The following is a 22,673-nucleotide window of genomic DNA, read 5'->3' as shown; positions in this document are numbered from 1 at the left end:
TTAGAGAGAAAAATAATCAGGCTTAATTCCCAAGGCAAGCATAATGAGTTGTAGAATGACTTAATGTTTCGAATTGTATCTATCCTTCTCCAACCAGCCCCAGCTTCTCCTTCCCCTGCTCCAAAACCACTTTTTTTTTTTTAAACTGAGATTAATAGAGATTGGATGGTGTTTTGAGAAACTTTCATTGGGAAGTTTCTCTGGGATGCTAGTTACTGAAGCACCCTCCTGTTAACCTTGTTTGTTTCTTGTGTTTTAATTGAATGACCCTAGTCAAGTCTCTTAATCTTTGTCTACCTCATCTTCTTTAATTGTAAAATGGGAAACATAACAGTCTCTGAGTGGTGTTCTAAGAATCACATGAGCCACCGAGCCTGGCACATATTAATTCTTTTTTTTCCTTTGAATTAATTGGTCTTATTTGATTTTTTAAAATTAATTAATTCTTGTTCTCTTTTTTTCCCCTTAGGGTGTGAGACTCTACTGCCGGCTGCATAGCCTTTTCACTCCAGTGATCAAGTAAGTGTGACTTGGCATTCCTTCTTTCTGGACTGATCTCTACTTTCCTTCTTGAGCTCCCTTCCCTAATGCTTTTGTGAGAACCTCCCCTGTGGGGCCTCCCTTGTGGTCTGGCTCACCTTCTTTTCCAACTTCCCCAACCCTGTTACTGGGACTACTGCTGCTATCCAGATTGGTGATTTCAGGGCTATAGAGAACTCCTGGTAAGGAAATGCCCTCTATCTACCAATACTCAATCCTGCAACTGTCCTACAGTTTATGGCCTACACTCCATGGTTTCTGAGGCCTTGAGGGCCCGGACCACTGAGCATAATGTCTCTGGATGTATCAGGTAATTTGAGGCCAACCTGGGTCTCAAGTCTTCCTGACTTTAAGGTTAGTTCTCTATCTATTACTCAACACTTCCCCTTTTCCTACTGTTGCAGGGTGTTTCCCCATCTTTTTGGGTCTCCTCAGCAGTAATAATGAGGAGTACGGAAGTTAGGTAATTATCAATATTATTATCCCCATTTTTGAGAATGATACAGGTTAAGTGATTTCCATGATGTCACAGAGCTTGGAAGGGTTAAGGGTGAGATTTGAACTCAGCTGTCTTGAAATCTGGCATGCTACAATTCCTTCTTTCATAGAACATGTGAGTGGTAAGGGACTTGAAGACACAGAATGTCAGAGCTGGAAGGGACAATAGAACAAAAACAGAAATATAAATGGGTAGAAAGTGGCCTTTTAGGAGTTGGATAAGTCTTAGAAGAGAGCATCTGGTGTGATCTCATATTACAGAAGAATAAATTGAAGTCTAAAGAGTGGAAACAACTTGTCAAAGGTCCTTTATGGAAGTTCCTAAATGGAATAATTAAGATTAGAATCATGTAAATAAGTAACTCTTAACTTCTCCCTGCTGTTGAAATTATTACATATACAATGTCTCCTCTCTCTTTCTCTCTCTCTTCCTCTTTTTTTTTGAATAAAGTAGTCCGGGGAGCCCCAAAGTGAGTCCACATGGGACTAGTCAAATTCTTAACCAGTCCTTTAAGTCTTCTGTGGTTACATTAACATGTGATTTTACACCCTTTCTCTTTCCTATCAATGAGTAGATTGGCTTTGAAGTTCCCTTCTAGTTCTGGAGTTTTGCTTTGCTTTGCCCTGGGATAAGCTAGGAATGAACTAGGAAGCCCCAACAAAAACAAAAGAAACTGAAAGTTGCAGGAGATGCTTGGTAGGTGTTCCCAGTGAAGGACAAGCCCCCTGGATGGGTGCTGTCTTCACTGAGCTCAGAAGGCTTCAGGGAAGATGCAACTGGCATGGTATGATGCCCATTTTATTTTACCCCAAGAAAGCCATTAGGTATATTCAGAGGACAAAACTAAGCAGCTTCTATAGTGTAGAGTAGTTCCTTTATGTCAATGCAATCCCTCAGGTTTCTCCTCAGAATTTTCCGTGTGTCTGATTTTATTTTTAGGATGAGGGATGTCATTCTATGAAGAAAGATATCCTTTCCTCAGGCTATTTACAGAGTAGTTGGAGGAAATACAGCTCATTTCTCTCTGTTGGCCTCAGTTCTCTCATCTCTTAAATAAAGGGGTTACACTAGGTTCCTTTTCTATTCTTTACATTCTGTGTTCTAGTGACCCTTTTATGTTCTATGTTGTTAGAGCTCTCCCACCTCTGACGGCCTATGTAATAAGGCCTTTTCAGGGTCTAAAATTCAGAGTTCTTGGTAGCTCTTACATTTTACATTCTCTCTATCAATATCAGTTCCAACTCATAAGAAGCAATGTTTGGGGGGAAATCCCTATGTATATGACAACTTAACTTCTTTTCCAGGCGGAGGTTGAACTGGAATAGTCAGCAAAGTTTCATGTGTCCAGGATCCTTTTCTCTTTCTTCAGGAGGTTGAGTTCAAAGGCATGAGTCTGGGTACAAGCCAGGGAGTGTTTCCTTGGAGCAGGCAGACTGCCCTGGGATTCCTTTTCCTTTTAATCCCAGGCCCTATCTCTGTTTTGGAGTGACAATGCATAAAAAGATAAGGAAGGATTGATTTCCTCCAAGATGCAGGATGATTTGGGAGTGAGAGCTGTGATGAGAGCAAGGGTGAGGTAGAGCTAATTTTGCAAATTATCATTAGTTGCCAAGAGGCAGATTTTGGCCTCTTATGAGAAAGGATTTCCTAACTAATTGGGGCTGCCTGAGGATGTCAGAGGCTGTATCAGTAGGAGGTAAGCTTGTTTAAAGGTTGGTTAACCATTTGTTAGGTATGTTAAGTAGAGGAGATTCCTGGATGGTGCAGTGAACAGATCATTGACCTGGAGTCAGAAAGATTCAGATACTTATGTTCTCTTGTGGCTTTGGGCGAGTCATCTAACCCAGTTTACCTCCTGCTCATTTTATCAATGAGGAAACTCTCCACTGTACTGCCTAGCTGCCTGTTGCAAACTATATAAATGTTAGTGCTTTGTAAAGAAAAAGGAATGAATTAGATTGCATCTGAGGTTCCCTCTAGCTTAGATGTTGGATCCTATGTAGTAATTAGAATGTCTGCCTTTGAAGGAAGAAGACCTGAGTTCAAATCCTGCTTCAGACACTTATCAGCTTTGTGCCCTTGGCTAAGTTACTTAACCTTCCTATATCTCAATTCATTTGTAAAATGAGGGGAATTGGAATCTATGGCCTCCGAGATCCCTTCTGTCTGTCTTTAATTCTAGGAAAAAAAAATCACCCCTTCAAAGTTGCTGATTTACTTCTTGAACATGAAACCCAAGTCCTATTTAAATACCTTTCATATTCCCAGGCTGGACACCCCTATCTCTTTGAACCTTAGTTTGTTCAACTGTAAGATGGGGATAATGATATTGCTTAAGGCTTTTGACAGGACTTTTGTAAGCTGTTAAAGTATTGTAGAAATGGGAGCTAGAATCATCTAATTATCTGTCTGTTTTTCTGTCTTTGTTTATTCATCTATCCATCCAACAATCATCTTCCTTTTTTCCCATCATTTCTTTACTTATTTTCATTTTTTAATGCAGAGATAGAGACTACCACTTGAAGACCTACAAATCTGTGATTCCTGGGAGCAAACTGGTGGACTGGTTGCTTGCTCAGGTAGGCGGTGCCAACAGGACAATTATTGGCAGCAGTGATTTGTTGCTGGCCCCACATAAGGAGGCCCTAACCCTCTTCCCAGAAGACTTGCTTATCTGCTGCAGATGATCATTTTTATTTCTTCTCTGTTGAAGGAGAGTACTAGAATCTTTCAGGGCTCTGCATTTAGTAGGCACTTTATAAATACTGAATGAATTACTGAATCACAAACTCATTACTTGAGAGCTGGCAGAGCCCTTAGGATGTTTGTTTAAGAGGGCAGCTTAGATCCTAATGTTTAACATGAAGGGAAACTCCCCAGAAGGGGGAGAGCTGACTTGCTCAAGATTACACAGCCTTTTTGCTATTAGGTGAGTTGAATGGGAAGGATTTTTTTTTAAGCTTTCAGTTCAATTTTATTTTTAATAGAAAATCATGAAGGAGCTTAATTTTGAAACACAAACTTAATTTTGAAACCCTTTGAAAAAGGGTTTTAAGAATTGGTATTAGTAGCCTGACAACTCTCCCTACATTCTCCTTCCACCATTTATTTATTTATTTTCCAATTACATGCAAAGATTCTTTTCAGCATTCATCCTTTTGAAAGCTTTTGAGTTCCACATTTTTCTACCAACCTCCCTTCTCCCTCCCCATGGAAACAGACAATCTGATATAGGTTGTACCTGTAAAATCATATTTAACATTTCTTTATTATTCATGCTGTGGAAGGAGAACTAGAACTAAGGGAGAAAAAAACCATGAGATTGATAGAAAAGCAAGAAAGAAGCTTTAAAACATAAATACAGTATACTTTGCTTTTCATAGTTTTTTCTCTCTATGTGGATGGTATTTTCCTCACTAGGACTCTCAGGATTGCTCTTGATCACTGAACTTCTGAGAGGAGCTATGTCCATTATAGTTGATCACTTTACAATGTTGCTTTTAATGTATACCAATGTTCTTCTAGTTCTGCTTAATTCACTCAGCATCAGTTCATGGAAATCTTTCCTGATTTTTTAAGTCTTGCTGCTCATGATTTCTTACACAACAATAGTACTCCATGACATTCATAGACTGTAATTTGTTCAGTCAGTCCCCAATTAATGGGTATCCCTTCAATTTCTAATTCTTTGTCACTCCAAAAAGAACTGCTATAAATATTTTTGCACATGTGAGTCATTTCTCCTTTTTTATGATCTCTTTGGCATATAGACCTAGTAATGATATCACTGAATCAAAGGGATGCACAGTTTTATTGCCTTTTTATTGTGCTCCAGAAAGGTTGGATCAGTTCACATCTCTGCCAACAATGCATTAGTGATGCAGTTTTCCTGTATTCCCCTCTAAGATTGATCATTTTCCTTTTTGGAAATTTTGACCAATCTAATAGATGTGAGATGTATGGTACCTCAGAGTTGTTTTAATTTGTATTTTTCTAATCAATAATGATTTGGAGCATTTTTATAACTAGATAATTTTAATTTCTTCATCTGAAAACAGCCTGTTCATTTCCTTTGACTATGATAAGTAGGATTTGGATAAGTAGGAAAGGGGGATGAGCTGGTGGGGACAAAAGCAGTCCTGATTGATGAGACAGCATTCTCAAGACAAAGAAGTGGAGTATATTCAAAGAGCAGCAAGTAGTATCATTTGGCTGGTTCTTGTAATAAATCCTACCTTTCTTTTCATAGCACCTTATTACTTGCAGAATTCTTTCTTGTGTCTTTTTTTGAAGTCTTTGGTAGGGCAACAATTATCATTTCTATTTTTAAATGAGAAAATGAGGGTTAGAGGCTGCAATCTCAATTACAATCAGCCTGAGCTGGTCACTGTCTCCAGGCACTTGTATCTGAATAAACAATACAAAGTAGTTGCTGCCTCCAGGGTCCTGTCTAATAAAAGTGGAAACATGAATCTTGGAGTGTCAAAATTATGTAAGAGGTAGAGAGTTGATCCTGAAGTCATGAGACTGGTGTTAGAATTCTTTTTCATTCACTTACAGTTAGAACAAAGATAAGAGAATTGTCCTGTCCCCCTACCCCCTTCAAGAAGCTTTGGGTTCAAGTACTGCCTGCTGCCACATATTGCCCATGTGACTCTGGACTTAATGGTCAACCCCTAAGTGGCCCAGGCACCTCTATTGAGGCTGAGCTGTACAGAAGGTATGAAACTACCATAGAGGAGTTTTCTCCTTTGGAAGTACACTCTACCAGTGAAATCTCTCATGCTATAATTCCCTCTCTCAAGAAAAGATGGAGAAAATAATCTCTATGTTACTGATCTACTTGACAGTTGTTTTGTGGAAAAAACTTTGCTAACTTAAAAAAGCAGCGTCATTCATTTTGGGCTGCTTTTTGTTATTTTTGAAGTCCAGTATATTATCTTTCTTATCACATGACCTTTTGAGAAGGAGGTATCGAATTGGCTGTTCAGGGAGTTGACCTCTGGGTTTATACTGTCTCTGATATTACAGAAAGACAGATAGACAGACATGGAATTAGAATTAAAGGACCTGAATTCAGATCCCTGATCTGCTGCTTACTAATTGTATGGCCTTGACTAAATCAGTTTTCTGTGGGCCCCAGATTAATCAGCAAGCATTTATTACTGTACTAGACCAAGCATTGGGATAGCAACTGTGGAGAGAAATGCAGTATATGAATCCTTTTCTCCTTGTAAGCATCTTGCTTTCTTATAGGATAGAGTGCAAAGAGGAATGAATGAATGAATGAATGAATGAATGTGCTATACACTCAGATGTGGATGAGCAGCCTTTGGAATCCAGGATCAACTTTGATTATTATACTATTATCAGACCTAAGGTTGTGGTATGGTACTTGAAGAATGGAAGAGAGAAGGAAAATAATAATACCAATTTAAAATGCTTTTTTGATTTGTTGAGTAGGGTAGGTGACACATTGGAGAAAGTGCTGGCACTAAAAGTCCTGAGTTCAAATCTTGTTCCTGATACTTATGCTATATGACCTTGGCAAGTCAGTTAATGTCTTTTCCCTGCATTTCTTCATTTGTAAAATGGGAATATTTATTTAAATATTTTATATGTACACATGCTTATATATATATATATATTCATGTATATATATTATATAGGCATAAATCTGTATATATATATAGCTATATAATATTTATATCTAGATGTATGTAACTTTAGCTCTATGTATCACCTGCTTTCCAGTATTGTTATAAGGAACAAAATGAGATAATACTTGTAAAGTTAGCAGAGTGCCTTAGTAGGTGCTTTGTAAATGCCAATTGTTGTTACATTGCTCTCATTATTATTATTATCATCATTATTTAACTTTTATTTCCCAGGGTATTCTTTCCCTTCTCAGAGAGCAGACTTTTTTAAACAAAAAAAATTTAAAAATATAAAATAACAAAAAAAAATAATAAGTTCAACAAAATTAAGCAACATGGAATAGCTACGTGGGGCAGTGGATAGAGCACTGGCCCTGGAGTCAGGAGGACCTGAATTCAAATTATTAAGTAATAATTCCCTAGCTTTGTGATTTTAGGCAAATCATTTAACCCCATTGCCTTGCAGAAAACCCCAGAAAACAAAAAACAAAAACCAAATTAAGCAACACATAAATCAAATCTAATATTATATGAAATTTCCAAACCATAGTGTTCCCACCTCTACAAAGAAAATAGAAAGCATTTGTATATCTCTTCTTTGAGTTCAGGATTGATTGTTATATCCCAACATTTCTTTTACAAGATGCTTTTATTATAACTCTGTTTTGCAGTATAACTCCAATTTATAATTTTACAAATGACAAAAACTGAGCTGAGTTGAAGTGACTTGCCTTGAGTTTCCATAAACTTTTTTTTTTAGATTTTTCAAGGCAATGGGGCTAAGTGGCTTGCCCAAGGCCACACAGCTAGGTAATTTTCCATAAACTTTTGTGATGGGATTTGAATCTGAGTCTCTCCTGACTTCAGGGTTAATATTTTTATGATGCCATATGGCCTTTCAGTGGGAATGACCGGGAAAGAAGGAGACCCTGTATGGTATGGTGTCTCTTGTGACCTCAGACCTTCCAGATTGATACCCACCCTGGTCTTAGGATGGATCTGAATCCTATTCCCTACTGAGTAGCAGAGTTATTAGATGAAATGAAGAGATAAAGGCAAAGATCTAGGTAGGGATTGCAGTTAACAATTTTTTTTTTAGAGGAGTGAGGTCCAGCTTTTATTATCCTGTGGTAAAATGCCAATTATCCCATGTTGTTGGGGGGGGCATCTCCTTTCCCCCATCAGCCAGTCCCAGTGGAGATGTGGGGGGGCAGCACGAGTGAATAATTAGAGCTGAGGCAGCAGAATGACTTCCATGTGGCTGTTTTTACAGCAGCTGGAGATGAGATCTGAGTTGGAGACAGGATGGAGCTGGGGGTGGGGGGTGGGGAGCCTGGGACTGGGGCTGGGGAAAGATGGAGATGACTTAGTTCTCTGTGTGGCTTGGATTTTAAATTACTTCCAGACTTGTTGTCAGAGCAGAAACTGATGAGGAAGGATACCATCCCACAATAATTGAAAGTTCCACATACATAACACAATAATTCAGCAAGCATTTATTAGTGTTCTGCTCTGTACCAACCACTGTTCTAGGTTCTAAGAAGGAAAAGTAAAAAGGAAACCATCTGTGCATTTTTTTGGGAGGATATATATTGGAAATAGGTAGCTCATTTTCATCTGGAGTAGAGGTGGGGATCAGAAAAATTGGCCTGTGGAAAATGGCAAAGCTGAGCTTTGAAGTAAGTTATTGAAGGTGACGAGAGACGGGTCAGGGGTGTCTTTTTTTTTTTTTTTAGGTTTTTTTCCAAGGCAAATGGGGTCAAGTGGCTTGCCCAAGGCCACACAGCTAGGTAATTATTAAGTGTCTGAGACCAGATTTGAACCCAGGTACTCCTGACTCCAAGGCTGGTGCTTTATCCACTATGCCACCTAGCCACCCCAAGGGGTGTCTTCTGAATAGACTTATGAATGGGATGTATTTGAGACCACAAGTAGCACAGTTTGACTAAAATGAAAAATGTACAACAGGGGAAAGTTTGGAACCAGTTTAGAATAGTAAGCTAGAGCCAGAAGGGTTTTAAATGCTAGAGGCAACAGGGAACTAGGGAACCTTGCTCTTCTCTGCACTTATTTGATCCATTCTTACCTAGCCTCTCATCAGGAAGTTCTGCCAGTAAGGAGAACAAGCTTTTGACTGATCTGCCAATCTGGTGAAAGGAGTTGAGTAGAGACTTGGCAATAGCCTGTATAGAACCAATCTAAATAAAATTTTTGAGGCTCAGCAAAAAAAAAAGTTGCTCAGCAGATGCTTCCTCCGACCCCCGACCATAGCCCTACACAGGGGAAGTCCCTGATCAGGTTGGTACAAAGTATACCCACATGAATGAAATCACAGAGCCTTTAGGCATGTTAGATGAATCATTCTCCAATCGAGGTAATTGTGCTTTTTAGTACCCATTTATTGAGAAATAATATAATGATAAAAAGGTATTACTAATTCTGTATGCACTCCATATCACAGGGCATTAGAGGTACACACCCACAAACTAGACAGTCCAGGTAAAATTTTTTGACTGTCTCTTCATTTCAGAGAAGAAATCTGAATTTTTTTTTTTTTCTTTCATGGTGTGTACCTTATTGTTAAATTTCGGTGAAATATTTGGTGTGTACCTTACTGTAACGTTTGGGTTAAATATTTAGTAATAGGCTATGTGTAGGTCAAATTTAAGTAAAAATACTTTATCCATATTGTCTACTGACCTTGGTCATCTGTGGCTTCTGTAAAAACTTCCCCAAAATGTCCATTTAATTTCTTATGCTGACCCCCAATATATTGAAACTGTATTAGTGAAAGTCATGATGTATTGTGTAAATTATAGCAGTGACTAGATATATTTTAAAAAATAATATATATGTGAGATATTATTTAGTATGCAAAAGATGTTTTTAATTTTTTTTACTTAGAACTTGATACACACTACAAACAGAAAAGATTACTTATGAAATTGTAATTCCTTTGCATATAGCTTATTTTTTTATGATTTTTTTTTTTAGGTTTTTGCAAGGCAAATGGGGTTAGGTAGCTTGCCCAAGGCCACACAGCTAGGTAATTATTAAGTGTCTGAGACCGGATTTGAACCCAGTTACTCCTGACTCCAAGGCCGGTGCTCTATCCACTGTACCACCTAGTTTCCCCTAGTACATTGATTTCTAACCAGTTCTGTCTCTACTCTTTTCTTTACATTAAAAAAAGTTGCAATGACTGTCTTCTTTTTTGCATTCTTTTCCCCCCCTCTGTTAGCCACATTATACTTGTACTCAAATTAAAAAGAAGCAAACACTTTCATTAGTAATGATGTATAGTCAGATTTTCACATGGGCCCTGTCCAAAAATACCTTATTCTGCACCTTGACTAAATCATCTTTCTGTCAATGTGCTATCTTAGCTCATCTTTCTAGATTCCTTTATAGTTTACTGACTCTTTTTCACAACAGTCTCATGAAGCAGATGATGCCCATTTTATTGAGGAGAAAAGTAAAGCTCAGATTAGTTATTTGACTTAACTTTGTGACCATACTTGACTAATAGGTGGTAGTCAGATTTTGAATCAATATCTTATAATTGTAAATGAGATCACCTCTAAGTCCGTGTACCTTAAGAGTCACAGTTCAGAGGGGTGGCTAGGTGGTACAGTGGATAGAGCATCGGCCTTGGAGTCTGGAGTACCTGGGTTCAAATCCGGCCTCAGACACTTAATAATTACCTAGCTGTGTGACCTTGCGCAAGCCACTTAACATCATTTGCCTTGCAAAAACCTAATTAAAAAAAGTCACAGTTCATCTCTCTCTCTCTCTCTCTCTCTCTCTCTCTCTCTCTGATAAGCCATTAGTTCTCCGGGGAGCCATCTTGAAGTTCCTGTGTTTGGATTCCTTTTCTATCCTATTTTAGTAGGGTGGGAACACAATTGACTGTAGGTATTTCTACTAGATGTATTTGTTTTTATCATTAGTAAGTAAGAGCCTCGTGAATTGGGATTGTGCCATTTGAACTTGTGTCATCAGGACCTAGAACAGTGCCTGGTATGGAATAGGTGCCTAAGAAATGTTTATTAATTGAGTAGTTAAATAGTGAGATTGTTCTAGTTTGCCCTTTTGTTTGCTCTCATTACCCACTTTCTCTTGATTCTCTCTGACTCCTTTTGCCATCAATATTATATCATATGTTCTAGGTCTGTCTGATCCACACCTGTCTTCCTTAGCATGGAGGATGGGAAGGGGTCTGTCCAGGCAGGTGTCTGCAGAGTTAGTAGAAGGAGGGGAGCAAAGGAATCCTCCTAGGTAAAGAAAGAGGCCATGATCTAAATCCTGAAAAGGTAAGAGGAGTTAGCAGCAACAGAGGTTTGTTTATATTTTAATGTGTTATTGATGTCTTTTCTTTTCATATCCTATTAATTTCCAAATTCCCTTTCCTTGTCTAGAAAAATCATCCCTGTAACAGAATAAATGAGAGTAAAAAAAGGCAGCTCAGCAAAACTAATCAAAACATATTTGCGAATTTTTTCCAAGTGCATGCAATTTTCACTGAATTGAAAGTACACTAACCTCTATGGAAAAGGTGAGAAAGATAGTATAGCATAGAGGATAGACTACTCGATGTGAGTTCAGCAGTCTGGTTTCCAGTTTCAGCTCTGTGTCTCACTGGCTTTATAACCTGTAAGGCTATTCACTTGTTTCTTCACTTGTAAAATGAAAAGTTCGGAATTTATGGACTCCAAGGTCCCTTCTTAGGATCATCTCTGAGACCAAATTTGGCTATTGTAATTCAATAACATTCAATACCTTATTATACCATGCTGTTTTAAAAGAGTGAGGACATTTGAATTATTTTTGTAGGAAAATTGCAAAAACAGTTCTCATCCATTCTATCACTCTGCAAAGCTCTGTGCTGGTTGTGGAAATACATCATGGACCTTGCTCTCCAGGAGTTTACAATCTCTATTTGGGGACTGGAAGAGTACACAAAAAACTACAACATAACTACTTGTGAAAATAAAAATCCCAGTGGCCAGATATTTGAGTAAGTTGATATCATCATCACCTCTAAAGTCAGGGAAGGCTTCTTAGAAGAAATGGTTATGAGCTAGGTCTTGAAATTAGAGAGGGACTCAACAGCAGGAAAAAGGGAGACTGTTCCAAACATTTGGGATACCATGAGCTAAAGACATGGAAAAAAAGAGTAAAGAATAAGAATGTGATATTGAGTGAGATCTAATTTGACCAAGAACAGGTAGATTGGAGGAAAACTGCAGTGACTCGAATGTCAAGATTAGGAAATATGCTGATGATGATGATGCTGCTGCTGCTGCTGCTGATGTAATGATGATGATGATGATGATGATGATGAACCAGATATGAATTTACAAATCCTTAAAACAATCCTGGGGAAGCATACTATTTTATAGCAGAGTCATTTTATGTAGATAACATTTAAATAATTTGGTCAAGGTCATAGATCTAGTGTCTGAGGCTGGATTTTAACTCAGACTTTCCTGACTCTAGGTCTGGTTCTCTATCTACTGTGCCACATAACTGCCCTATTTGATCAGCATTCATCAAACACTGATGGTTTTTGAGTGGAGCAGTGATGATTTTAAAATGGTCCTTTTGGAAAATAAAGTCATTTGGGTTTAATGACTTCATTTAATTACATTGCTAGTCATTCATGTATACAAATATGCTGCATACAGAAATCATACACACACACACACACACATATATACATATATATTCATCAATCAGTTCTTCAATAAGTATTTATAACGTAATTACTGTGTTTCAGCAATCTTGCTAAGAGCTGGCAGAAACACTGTGTTCTTGCCATCAAGGTGCTTATACTTGAATGGGGGAACACATTTCATTAACTGTGTATAAACTGTGTATGTACAAGATCTAGACAGAGTAAATGGAAGGTAATCTCTGGGAGGCTGAAAAAGGCCTGCTGCAGATGGAATTTTTTGAGCTGAGTCTCGAAGGGAACTCGGGTACCTAAGAGGTAGACATGAGGACAGGGCATTCTGGACATGGGGGCCAGCTAGTATAAAGGAATAGTCAGAAGATAAGAGCTTTTCCTTCCTCTACATTAGGCCAAAAATACCCAAGAAAGCTTACTTACATTTTGACTGGTACCCTTGAGTATCTTTATGATTTCCGTGGATGATTAGAAACCTGTGATTTAGTGATGAGACAGAACATTCCTCAGGTGCATCCTTCTGAATAGCTTTTTTCAAGTGAATGTTTCATCTCCTTACTGAGAAAAGAAGACATCTCAAATGGACTGTATTGACTTATTCCTTCTGTCAATCAATAGGCTGCATTTATTAAATGATATTCCTAGTTCTGTGGTGAATTTAATGAATACAAAGTCAAAATTCAGTCTCTTCCCTCAATTTTTGTAGGGACTCACAGTCCTTGCAGGAACTTCTTTGCCTTCCTAGGTATGTTTGGAAACTGACCCTAGACTAGGGCAGACATTGAAGTATGGACTGAATGAATATGGAAACTGCAGGAATTCATCCCTCTCTCATGCTCCAAAATTCTTTAGAAATAGTTCCAGGTATTATACTTGTTCCTAGGTCCTTCAGGGGAAAACATCTTGGAGCACTGGGGGGGCAACCACATTTCAGTCATCATCAGTGCCATGGATGGAGACATGATGGGAAACTGATATATGGGAAAGATAATTGCTCAGGACCCACTTCAGTTCCTGATTCTCTTACCAAACTACTTTGTATTTAATTACTTATCTTTCTGTTTTTTCTTTTTTATGTTTAGGATTATACTCACTGTCCTCATTAGCTCCTTATTCATTTTCTTTGCCCCACTAGTGTTGACCATAGAGCCTAGTTCATAGTGGGCACTTAATACATTTTTGACTGGTTGATTTGAGAAGTCTTTGATAGTTGGAGCAGTGGTTCAGATTTAACAAAATGAAATTTAATACACCTAAATTTAAAGTCTTGTCCTGTTTTTTAAAAATTATTATTTTGTTTAAATAATGAGCACTTGTGTTTGTATTAGATAGGAGAATTAGATAGAAGTAGTTCATGTGAAAAACACCTGGGGTTTTTAGGGGACGTAAAAGCTTTGTATGAGTCAGTGATCTGATATGGTGGCCAAAAACTCCATTTAGTTAAATTATAATTTTGTCAATTTATACATTTCCTCCTCTGATGCATGTCTCAACCCTGCTGCCCTTTAACAGAGGGTTTTCATGACTCTTTACATGTGGATAAACTTATGATTAAAATGGTCTTTCAGAAATGATCCTCTGATAAGCAACCATTTTTGTAGCTTAGTATTAGACTACATGATCTAGGTTTTTTTTTTTTTTAGTGGTGACATTCTGGAGTTCTGTGTTATGCCAGCTCTTCTTATAAGTTAGAAATGTCCATCTTCATTTTAAGGACAAGTTTCTCAGCAATCAGAACTAACCCAAAACAAGATGGAAATGCTTTGAAAGGTAGTGAACTTTTAGTCATTATGATGGTGTTCATGAAGAATAAGATGGCCTGTTCTTAGAACTGCAGATTCTTCCTTGTCCCAGGTTGGAGGGCTGATTTAGAGTATTTTGGGATACTTTCATGTTGTGAGAGTCTGATTCTGCAGCAAATAAATCAGCAGAGCCTTGATTAAGAAACAACTCCTTGCAGATCATAGTGCTCTTCCAGGGACGTGAAAAAAATTTTAAGTCGCAACTTCTACCTTCAGTGAGCTCCTAGACTAGTTTGGAGGACATGATGTGTGTGTACACTTAGATACACACAAACACACCCACACATACACATGCACATGCACATGACTGTGGAGGAGAGAATACTGGAACCTTGCAAGGGGGAAGGGGAGTTTCCTTAGGTGTGGGTAGGGGAGTTTCCTTCTTTTCAGGTGGTTATTTCTGAGTCATTTTTTCATTCTTGAGACATCAGAGTGTTGCCTTGAGAATCCACTGACCTATTTTTAGCATACTTTCTCTTTCCTTGGCCGGCCTTCCTGGGGCCCTGTGGCAAAGATTTAGCTTAGGAGTCTTTTCCACAGGCTTCTTGAAGAGCCAGGTGTCCTGCAGACGTCTTGGCTTCCTCAGTTAGAGCATTTGGCTTTCTGCCCCCCCCCTTCATCTTCCATTGCTGCTTCCTCATGGACCAAAATGACATCACTTCATCATTGATCAGTTGTTTCCCAGCTGAACCAGGGGAAGTGGGAGGAGAGTTGACGTGAATTTGTAAGTCCCTGAATCCCCCGGATAAAGACTAGCTGACTTCCCTTGGAATAGGTTGAAGACACACACATGCTAGGATACAGCCTCTGAGGAGAGATTTTTTAGAACCAGGGGTCAGCCGTGGGAACAAGTGGGGCCAAATGTTTATGGAAACCATCTCTCTCTCCAAGTGCAGACTCTCTTGTCTAATGTTTTGGCTGTGAATAACAATAGTCATTTGGAGCCCAGAGATCCTGTCAGAGGCAGGAACACAGCCCTCTCACCCAAAGGGAGTTGGAGTAGGATGGAATGGAGACTTTTTTCTTGATCTTCCCAAGAAGAAAATGTTCTTTCCTTTGCAGAACTTTTAAAGGATCTTGTCAGGCTGTGTGGTAAAGGGAAAGAGAACTGAATCTAGAGTCAGAAAACTTGATTTAGTATCCAGGCTTTGACAATTAAACTGTGTGACTTTGGACAAGTCAGTTCTCTCTTGGGGTTTGGATTTCCTTATCTGTAAAATGAGGGCATTGAATTATGAAGTCAATTCTGAGATCTCTTCTATTCCTGACATCTTAGTATGTCTGTCATTTGTATGACATTTATTAGCTGGGAGACCTTGGAAAAGTCAGTATTCTCCTATGAATTAACTTTCCTTACCTGATTCACAATTGATATTTCATTTCATTTTTTCCAATTATATGTTATGATTTTTTTCAACATTAATCCACATGGATATTTATAAGATTATGCATATTTATAAGATAAACTATATGTATATTTATAAGATACATAATTTCCTTTTGCTCTCCATTCCCCTCTTCCCCACTTCTCTCAATGTTAAACAATCTGGTGAACATTATTCATATACATTTAGATTTCCTTATCTGTTAAATGAGGGAGTTTCATGAAACAAACTCTGGGATCTCTTCCATTCTCTGCATCCTGAGATTTCTGTATCACTTGTGTGGTACTGATTAGTGGGGTGACCTTGGACAAGTCAGTTCTCTCTTTCAGAGTGGATATTCTTATCTGTAAAAAGAGGTTACTGGACTATGTTGTGAGGTACTTTCTCTTCCTAATATCTTAGGTATGTCTATATCACTTGTGTGGTCTTGGGGATGTCATTCCAAGCCTGGGGATTTATTTCAAGGACTTATTCAGATTTATACATTGAATTCTCCCTGTGCTCCCATGGGGCCTTTGGTCTCTTACCGAGCCAAGGTATTCTTAATTTAGAAATAAAGGTACCTGTGAACCCATGTTTAATTCATGGATTCAGGAAGGATGATTATTCCCAGCTTATATTCTGGGAGACTGATGGGGGATCAGACTGGTCTAAAGTCATAGTTGGAATTCCCTTGCCTGTGACGGGCAGAGTTACATGGCAAGATAGCAGATATAGCAGATGCTTCTCTATTCCTCCCCATCCCCAAGCCCTGAAAATCTAAACCTTGAAAAAGAGGTATATTGGGTGATTCCCTTGATTATCTGAGTGGCAATCTCAAACTTGTTGATACTTCACTCCTTGCTAAAAGTCTTCCAAAAATAATCACACTCAAAATAGTGTTTATTGATTAGGAGGTAATCTTTATTTGTTGACAGAAATTTAGCTAATTCAATTTAAGAAATACCTTTTAATTGCTGCCTTCTAAGTGTGTTATTGTTGTGTTTTTGAAATGGTACCTTCTTATTCACTTGGCATTAGTTCTGGAAGTACAAAGATTAAAAAATTCTAGTCCCACTTTATAAGGCATTATATAATTCCCTGATATATCTGATGATCAAATGAGACATAATAGAAAATCTTTGGTTGATTTTTAATTCTTCTCTCTCCCTCCCCTCTTATTTCTAATATGTTGCCAAGCCCTGATGATCACAGATCTTGAACTCTCTTCTGTCATTGATTCTCCTCTATTCGTACTGCTCTCAACCTGATACTATCACTCACCATGACCCTCTTAAAGCTCTTCTTTTCTCCACTTTCTTTCCCCTCTAATCCATCCTGCTGCAGCCAGAATGCTTTTTTTAATGTCACACATTGTATTTATTTACTTGTGAACATCTTTTTGCTCTGCTTTTAAATGCAATCACCTTAATGGAGTGACTGATTAATATTGGTGTTTGTGTTGGCAGTACTTAGCACAATGTCTGACACGGACGGATGCTCAATAAATACTCTTAGATTAATTGAGTGATCAATTAGTTGTCAAGTGTTGTCAGATCTCCCTCACATTTATTCCCTTCTCTCTTCTATCTCCTGTACTGTACTTCCATCTCATGTCCTTATCATGTCTCATTGCAGCCTGACTCCTGCTTCCCTAGCTTGGTTCTTCTCAAAGTTCTCTTTGACATAGTAGTTGAAGTAATCTTCCTAAAGACAAATCTGACCAGGTCACACCTTTGCATGAAAATTTTCTGTGACTCCCTTTTAGGTCCGGGATAAAGCACAAAATCCTCAGCTTAGCATTTATAACTCTTTACAAATACCACTTACTACTGTTCATTGCTTTCCTACATTCCTGCCAGAATGGCCTCCTTGCTACCAAATGCTCATTCTTCTCATCATGTCACTTCTCTGTTCAGAAAACTTTATTGGCTACCCATTTCCTCTTGTTTTAAATTCAGAATTCCTCCCTGAAATTTAAGGATCTCTGTGTTTTGATATCACCTTTCAATTTTGCATTTTATCTCTTATTACTCCCTTCTACTCCTGCTTCAACTAATCTGGATTGCTCTCTGCTGCCTGGATTTGCCATTTTTCCTCCCCTTCTTGACTTGACTAAGATTGATAGTCCATAGCTAGATACTTGGCCAATGGCCTTGTTACTCAAATCCTCCAATTTAATCCAGCTCATTTCTACAAACATCTATCAGTGCTTTTTTAAATGCAAAGCTCTGTGGTAGGTGCTGGGGAATAATGCAGATGAAGACTGAGTGACAAAGTCTGTACCTTCAAGGAGCTTACAGTCTCATAAGATTGCTCATACTTCACAGTGTCCTTCATTTTATACTTTTCTTATCATAGATTATTTGCTGAGTGATCTTGGTAAATCATCTCTTAGACTAAGTTTCGGAGAAGGAGTCAACTTGAATTAGTAGAGTGGATCATAATTATCCATCTTCTTTGACTATTAACTCCAGAGGGGTAGGGATTAGATTATATCTTTTCTTAACTTTATTTCTTTCAACACTAAACTCAGTTTTCTGTGAACAGTAAACAATTTTTTTGAAATAATATATATAAATCATTATGTAAGTCTAATATGTTGTTATCATCCTATATTGATATTAATGCTGTTGTTTCTTCACCAGGGAGACTGCCAGACAAGGGAGGAAGCTGTGGCGTTGGGTGTTGGACTCTGTAACAATGGTTTCATGCACCATGGTAATTCTCCTGATCTTTCTTCAGCTCCTATTTTATTGACCTTAATGAGATTCTGAACTGCACTTTTGGAACAGGCTTCTCAATGACTAGTTACCAATGGGAAGCATCTTGCTCCATCCTTTCACCCTTGTCTCCAAATAGGCCAGACCACTGCTACTGAACCCATCATGGCAAGAACTACTCACTTTGCAGATTAATGCATTAACAGATTACCTGAGGATTTTCTATGTATAGTTCATAGATCCATTATCCAGATCTGTCCACTTACAGAATATCTTATTCTTTCTGAATGTTGCATTTCAAGAAGGACATGAAGACTTAGTCTAGAGAAGAACAGGCAATAAGGACAATAACCTGCTGGATGATTGGAGACCATTCTATATGAAAATTGGTTGAAAGAACTTAGACCTGGGTCTTCTAGAAAAGAGATGAAGACTTGGGTTGATGGGAGAGGGGATGAACATTTGTCTATCATGTTGTAGATGGAATTCTAGCTGAAGTATGGTATGGATTAGATGACCTATGAGGATCCTTCTAATACTGATATTTTACAATTATGTGAGTTAGACTCTAGTGTAGTTCTTAGATGATAGAAGAGTGAGGTAGAGCAGGCCAAGACCCCATCCTACATTTGACGAATATGGATATAAGGGGTGAAACATTCTAGTACTGGGCCTCAACAGTTTTATCAAGTTTATTTTTGCTCATCTCAGACTGGTGTAGTGAAATGAGCATTGGACTAAGAATCAGAATGTTTGAATTCAGCCTTGACTGCCTATTACTATGTGATCATTGCCCAGCCTGGGCCTCTGTTGCCTCAGTCAGTGAAATGAGAAGCTAATCTCCAGTGACCTATTTGCCTCTAACATTCCATATTTTTAAGGTTTCTTCAAGTGATACTATTTTATACCTCCAAGGACCTGTCTTTCCAGCCTTTTTTCTGTGTGTTCTCTATTCTAAGTTTCCCTCTAATTCTGAGACTCCATGTATCTATTTATTTTTAGGTATTAAGTATAAGGCAGGTTCTCTCTTGGGAAGCAGTAAACACCCATGCAAAGATAAAGCATGATTTCTGAATGTGTGTGACATGGTCATAGAAGGGGGAGGGAAACTACTTATGAGCATGGGGAATAAGTGGCCAATGTCTGTTTTTCCCAGACTGTACCCTATGTTTTGAGGTTGAGCCTCACCCTTCGATTTGGACTTCAACTTTCTCATTTTAGATTGTGTTTGTAGCCTTGGGGACATGTCATGAGACAGTTCTTATAGCCTGGGGCCAGTCACCCTGCCATTTCATCCCTTCTGCTCCTCAGGCATCATTAGGGTACGTTCTGTGGGACCCACCCCCTCAGAATGTCCTCAGCCCAAAGGCATCCTCAAAATAACTGCTCAGGACAGGCCTATAATTTTTCTAGTCGCCACATACAAAAGGAACTTGACTCTGATTGGTGGGAGGGTTCAGGCTCTGGGTAGAGCTGTCAGAAATCATGGCCCAGATCAAAGTGGGGCCTAGGAATGTCTCTTAGTGGGTGCTTTTTTGGACTGAAGGGTGTATTTGAGACTCTGCCACATTGAGCATTTCCCTGAATTGATCTGGCTTTCTCAGTCTTAGCCTTGGTGGTCTTGACATTCCTTTGATTCACAGACTGAGAGATGGAAGGGACTTTAGAACAGAAGTCAATAAATACTTACTAAGCACCCCGTATGTATTATAAGAAAGACATAAAACAATTCTGCCTTCGCGGAGTTCACTAATGGGGGGACAGAACACAATAAAAGAAGCTGAAAATTGGCAGGAGGTGGGGAGGATCGAGAATGTAGTATCTTATAGTTGGAAGAATCCTTAGAACATAGAGCTTAGAATATCAGAGAAAAGGAGAGAGGTACAGTGTCTTTCAAATAATTCCCTCCTGCTTTGATTGCTCTAGGAAAGCTGTAAAATTTCCATTTCCTATTATGTCTTTCTGAAGTGGCTCATTTTGCCTTCTTGAGGCAAAAATAGGTTATCCATATCTTTGGGCTTTGTAAGACAAACTTATGAACTAGGGGTATGGAGAACAAAGAGAATTAGTACTTTTTTTCCCTATGGAGGGGGGTGTTGCTTCTCCTTCTAGGGATTATAAATCCCACTGCCTGTCTGCACAAGATGGAGAGTTACTGGTTTCTGGGTCCCTAAAAGTTTCTAACACATATTCTGCCTCTCTGTTTGTGTGTGTGTGTGTGTGTGTGTGTGTGTGTGTGTGTGTGTGTGTTCATTCATATGGTTACAGTCCTAGAGAAGAGCGAGTTCAAGGATGAGTCCCAGTATTTCCGCTTTCATGCTGATGAGGAGATGGAAGGCACAAGCTCCAAGAACAAGCTGCTTCGGAATGACTTCAAGCTGGTGGAGAACATTCTGGCCAGGAGTCTTCTGGTAGGATCTTCTCCTTAGAATAGTGCTTCTTGGTGTGATCCTGGTTATTCCCCTTGACCCCCAATACCAATATTAAAAGGAAGGCTCTTTCATTTTATTTCAAAGTCAGCCTAATGGATATCCCTGAATTTTCCATTCATTCTTTTTTCTTTCTCTTTTTTGAAGCACTTACTAAAGTGTCTCTCTATATAGCATGTTTCTAGATGCTACTGTGTACACACCATCATTCTAGATATCATCATATAGATGACATGGTTTTAGGCATCACTGCATGTAAAGCAAAAGCCTAGATATTGGAATATTGCACAGCACAATTCTGTACACCACAGTGTACATAACATGATGCTGAGTGTCATCACATACAGAGAGTGCCATTACTTAGATAATGTCCATGTAGACCCAGCTGGATTCTAGGTACCAATATGCTATGTTTTTGTTGTTCAGTCATTTTCTGGTTGTGTTCACTCTTTGTGACCCCATTTGGGGTTTTCTTGGCAGAGTACCTGGAGGGTTTGCCATTTCCTTCTCCAGTTCATTTTACAGGTGAGGAAACTGAGGCAAACAGGGTTACATGACTTGCCCAAAGTCACACAGTGAGTTTCTAGCAGATTTGAACTCAGGTTCTCCTGACTCCAGGCCTGATTCTATGCATTGTGGCATCACCTAGTGGTCCACTTATGTGGTGTGCAAGTAGACCCATATCCCATACACATATGTGTACATAGCATTATGATATGATATAAAAGGTTTCTAGAGACAGCTGTATATGGTAAGTTCTAGGAACCATGTGTATAGGACAAAGTTCATATCAAAATCTTAGATGTTACTATGTCCATAAGCATGATCCTAAGTACATTGCCATTATAGATATAGAATGCTGTTTCTACACACTGATAGTATGTCACTGGGCTGCTGGTGTTATTATATATCTTATATCACTGTAACCAATGCAGGCAGCTTTTCTGCACACTAAGTGAAGTGGTGGTCTATGTCTTGAAGTGACTTTGCCACTGAAATTGGGGAAAAGAAAGGTGAAATGATAGCACAGCTAATTCTTGCCCTGATGAATCCACAAGAAATAGTCTTAATATAAATGAATGACTGGTTAACATATACTTGTAGTGGGGTAGATATAGGGAGCAGAAGGGCTTAGTCGAGTGCTAGCATCAAAGCCTTCCTAGAGCAGAGGAACTTTTAAGGATGGAGAAGAAAGGATTTGGCTGATTTGGAGAAAATGAGGAGACGTCTCCTACTTCTCTACAGTTCATCACAAACAGTGGTTCTCTGCTTCTACCCTCCAATTTCATTTAGCAAACATCAATTAAGCTTTTTCTGTGGGTGAGGCTCTTTTGCTTGCTGTAGGTGCTGTGGGTAAAAAAAGGGAAAATCAAGACAGACCTTACTTTAAGAGTTTGCATTGTAATTGGATGGGGAAAGGTTATTTTATATATGTGTAGGTCTGTGTGTATGTATTATATGTGTGTATCTGTGTATACATTCACATATATGAATATGTATGTGAATACATGTGCACACACATACATACACACATACAAACAAAGGAACTTGGAGAAGGAGAAGGTCCTCACATCTTCAGGGATTAGGGAAAGACTTTGTATAGAAGGTAGCACCTGAGTTCTAACAAGGGAAATTAAGGATTCTGAAAGGCTTTGTTTGATCATATATCCTGCAGTTGGAATGAGGGCTCTTTGGGTTTGATAAAGAGACTTAATAAATTTCTTTGTGCATTTTAGTTTCTTTTGTAGCAAATGGCTCTACAAATAAGTGATTATGAATAACCCAAGTGTCCACCCCAGGCAGGGGAAAATCAAACCCTAGACACACGTCATAGATTTAAAGGATATTTTATTTTTTTTATATTTTTTTTATTTTTAGTTTTTTGGTTTTTTGCAAGGCAAATGGGGTTAAGTGGCTTGCCCAAGGCCACGCAGCTAGGTAATTATTAAGTGTCTGAGACTGGATTTGAA

The 22,673-nt window shown here is 38.6% G+C and overlaps 1 protein-coding gene across 1 annotated transcript in view; it reads left to right on the top strand.

Annotated features, from left to right (window-relative positions):
- The window catches only part of PREX1 (phosphatidylinositol-3,4,5-trisphosphate dependent Rac exchange factor 1), a 236,744-nt gene that overhangs the window by 161,654 nt on the left and 52,417 nt on the right, over positions 1–22,673 (top strand). The window contains exons 13-16 of the mRNA XM_074210196.1: positions 470–519; positions 3,543–3,618; positions 18,200–18,272; positions 20,543–20,685. Of these exons, the coding sequence (XP_074066297.1) occupies positions 470–519; positions 3,543–3,618; positions 18,200–18,272; positions 20,543–20,685 (342 nt within the window). The remainder of the gene's footprint in view (positions 1–469; positions 520–3,542; positions 3,619–18,199; positions 18,273–20,542; positions 20,686–22,673) is intronic.

This window comes from Macrotis lagotis, chromosome 1 (genome assembly GCF_037893015.1).
Source record: "Macrotis lagotis isolate mMagLag1 chromosome 1, bilby.v1.9.chrom.fasta, whole genome shotgun sequence".
Classification (NCBI taxonomy): Eukaryota; Metazoa; Chordata; class Mammalia; order Peramelemorphia; family Peramelidae; genus Macrotis; species Macrotis lagotis.
Note: the sequence above shows the minus strand (reverse complement) of the source record. Positions and strands in the feature narration are given on the sequence as shown.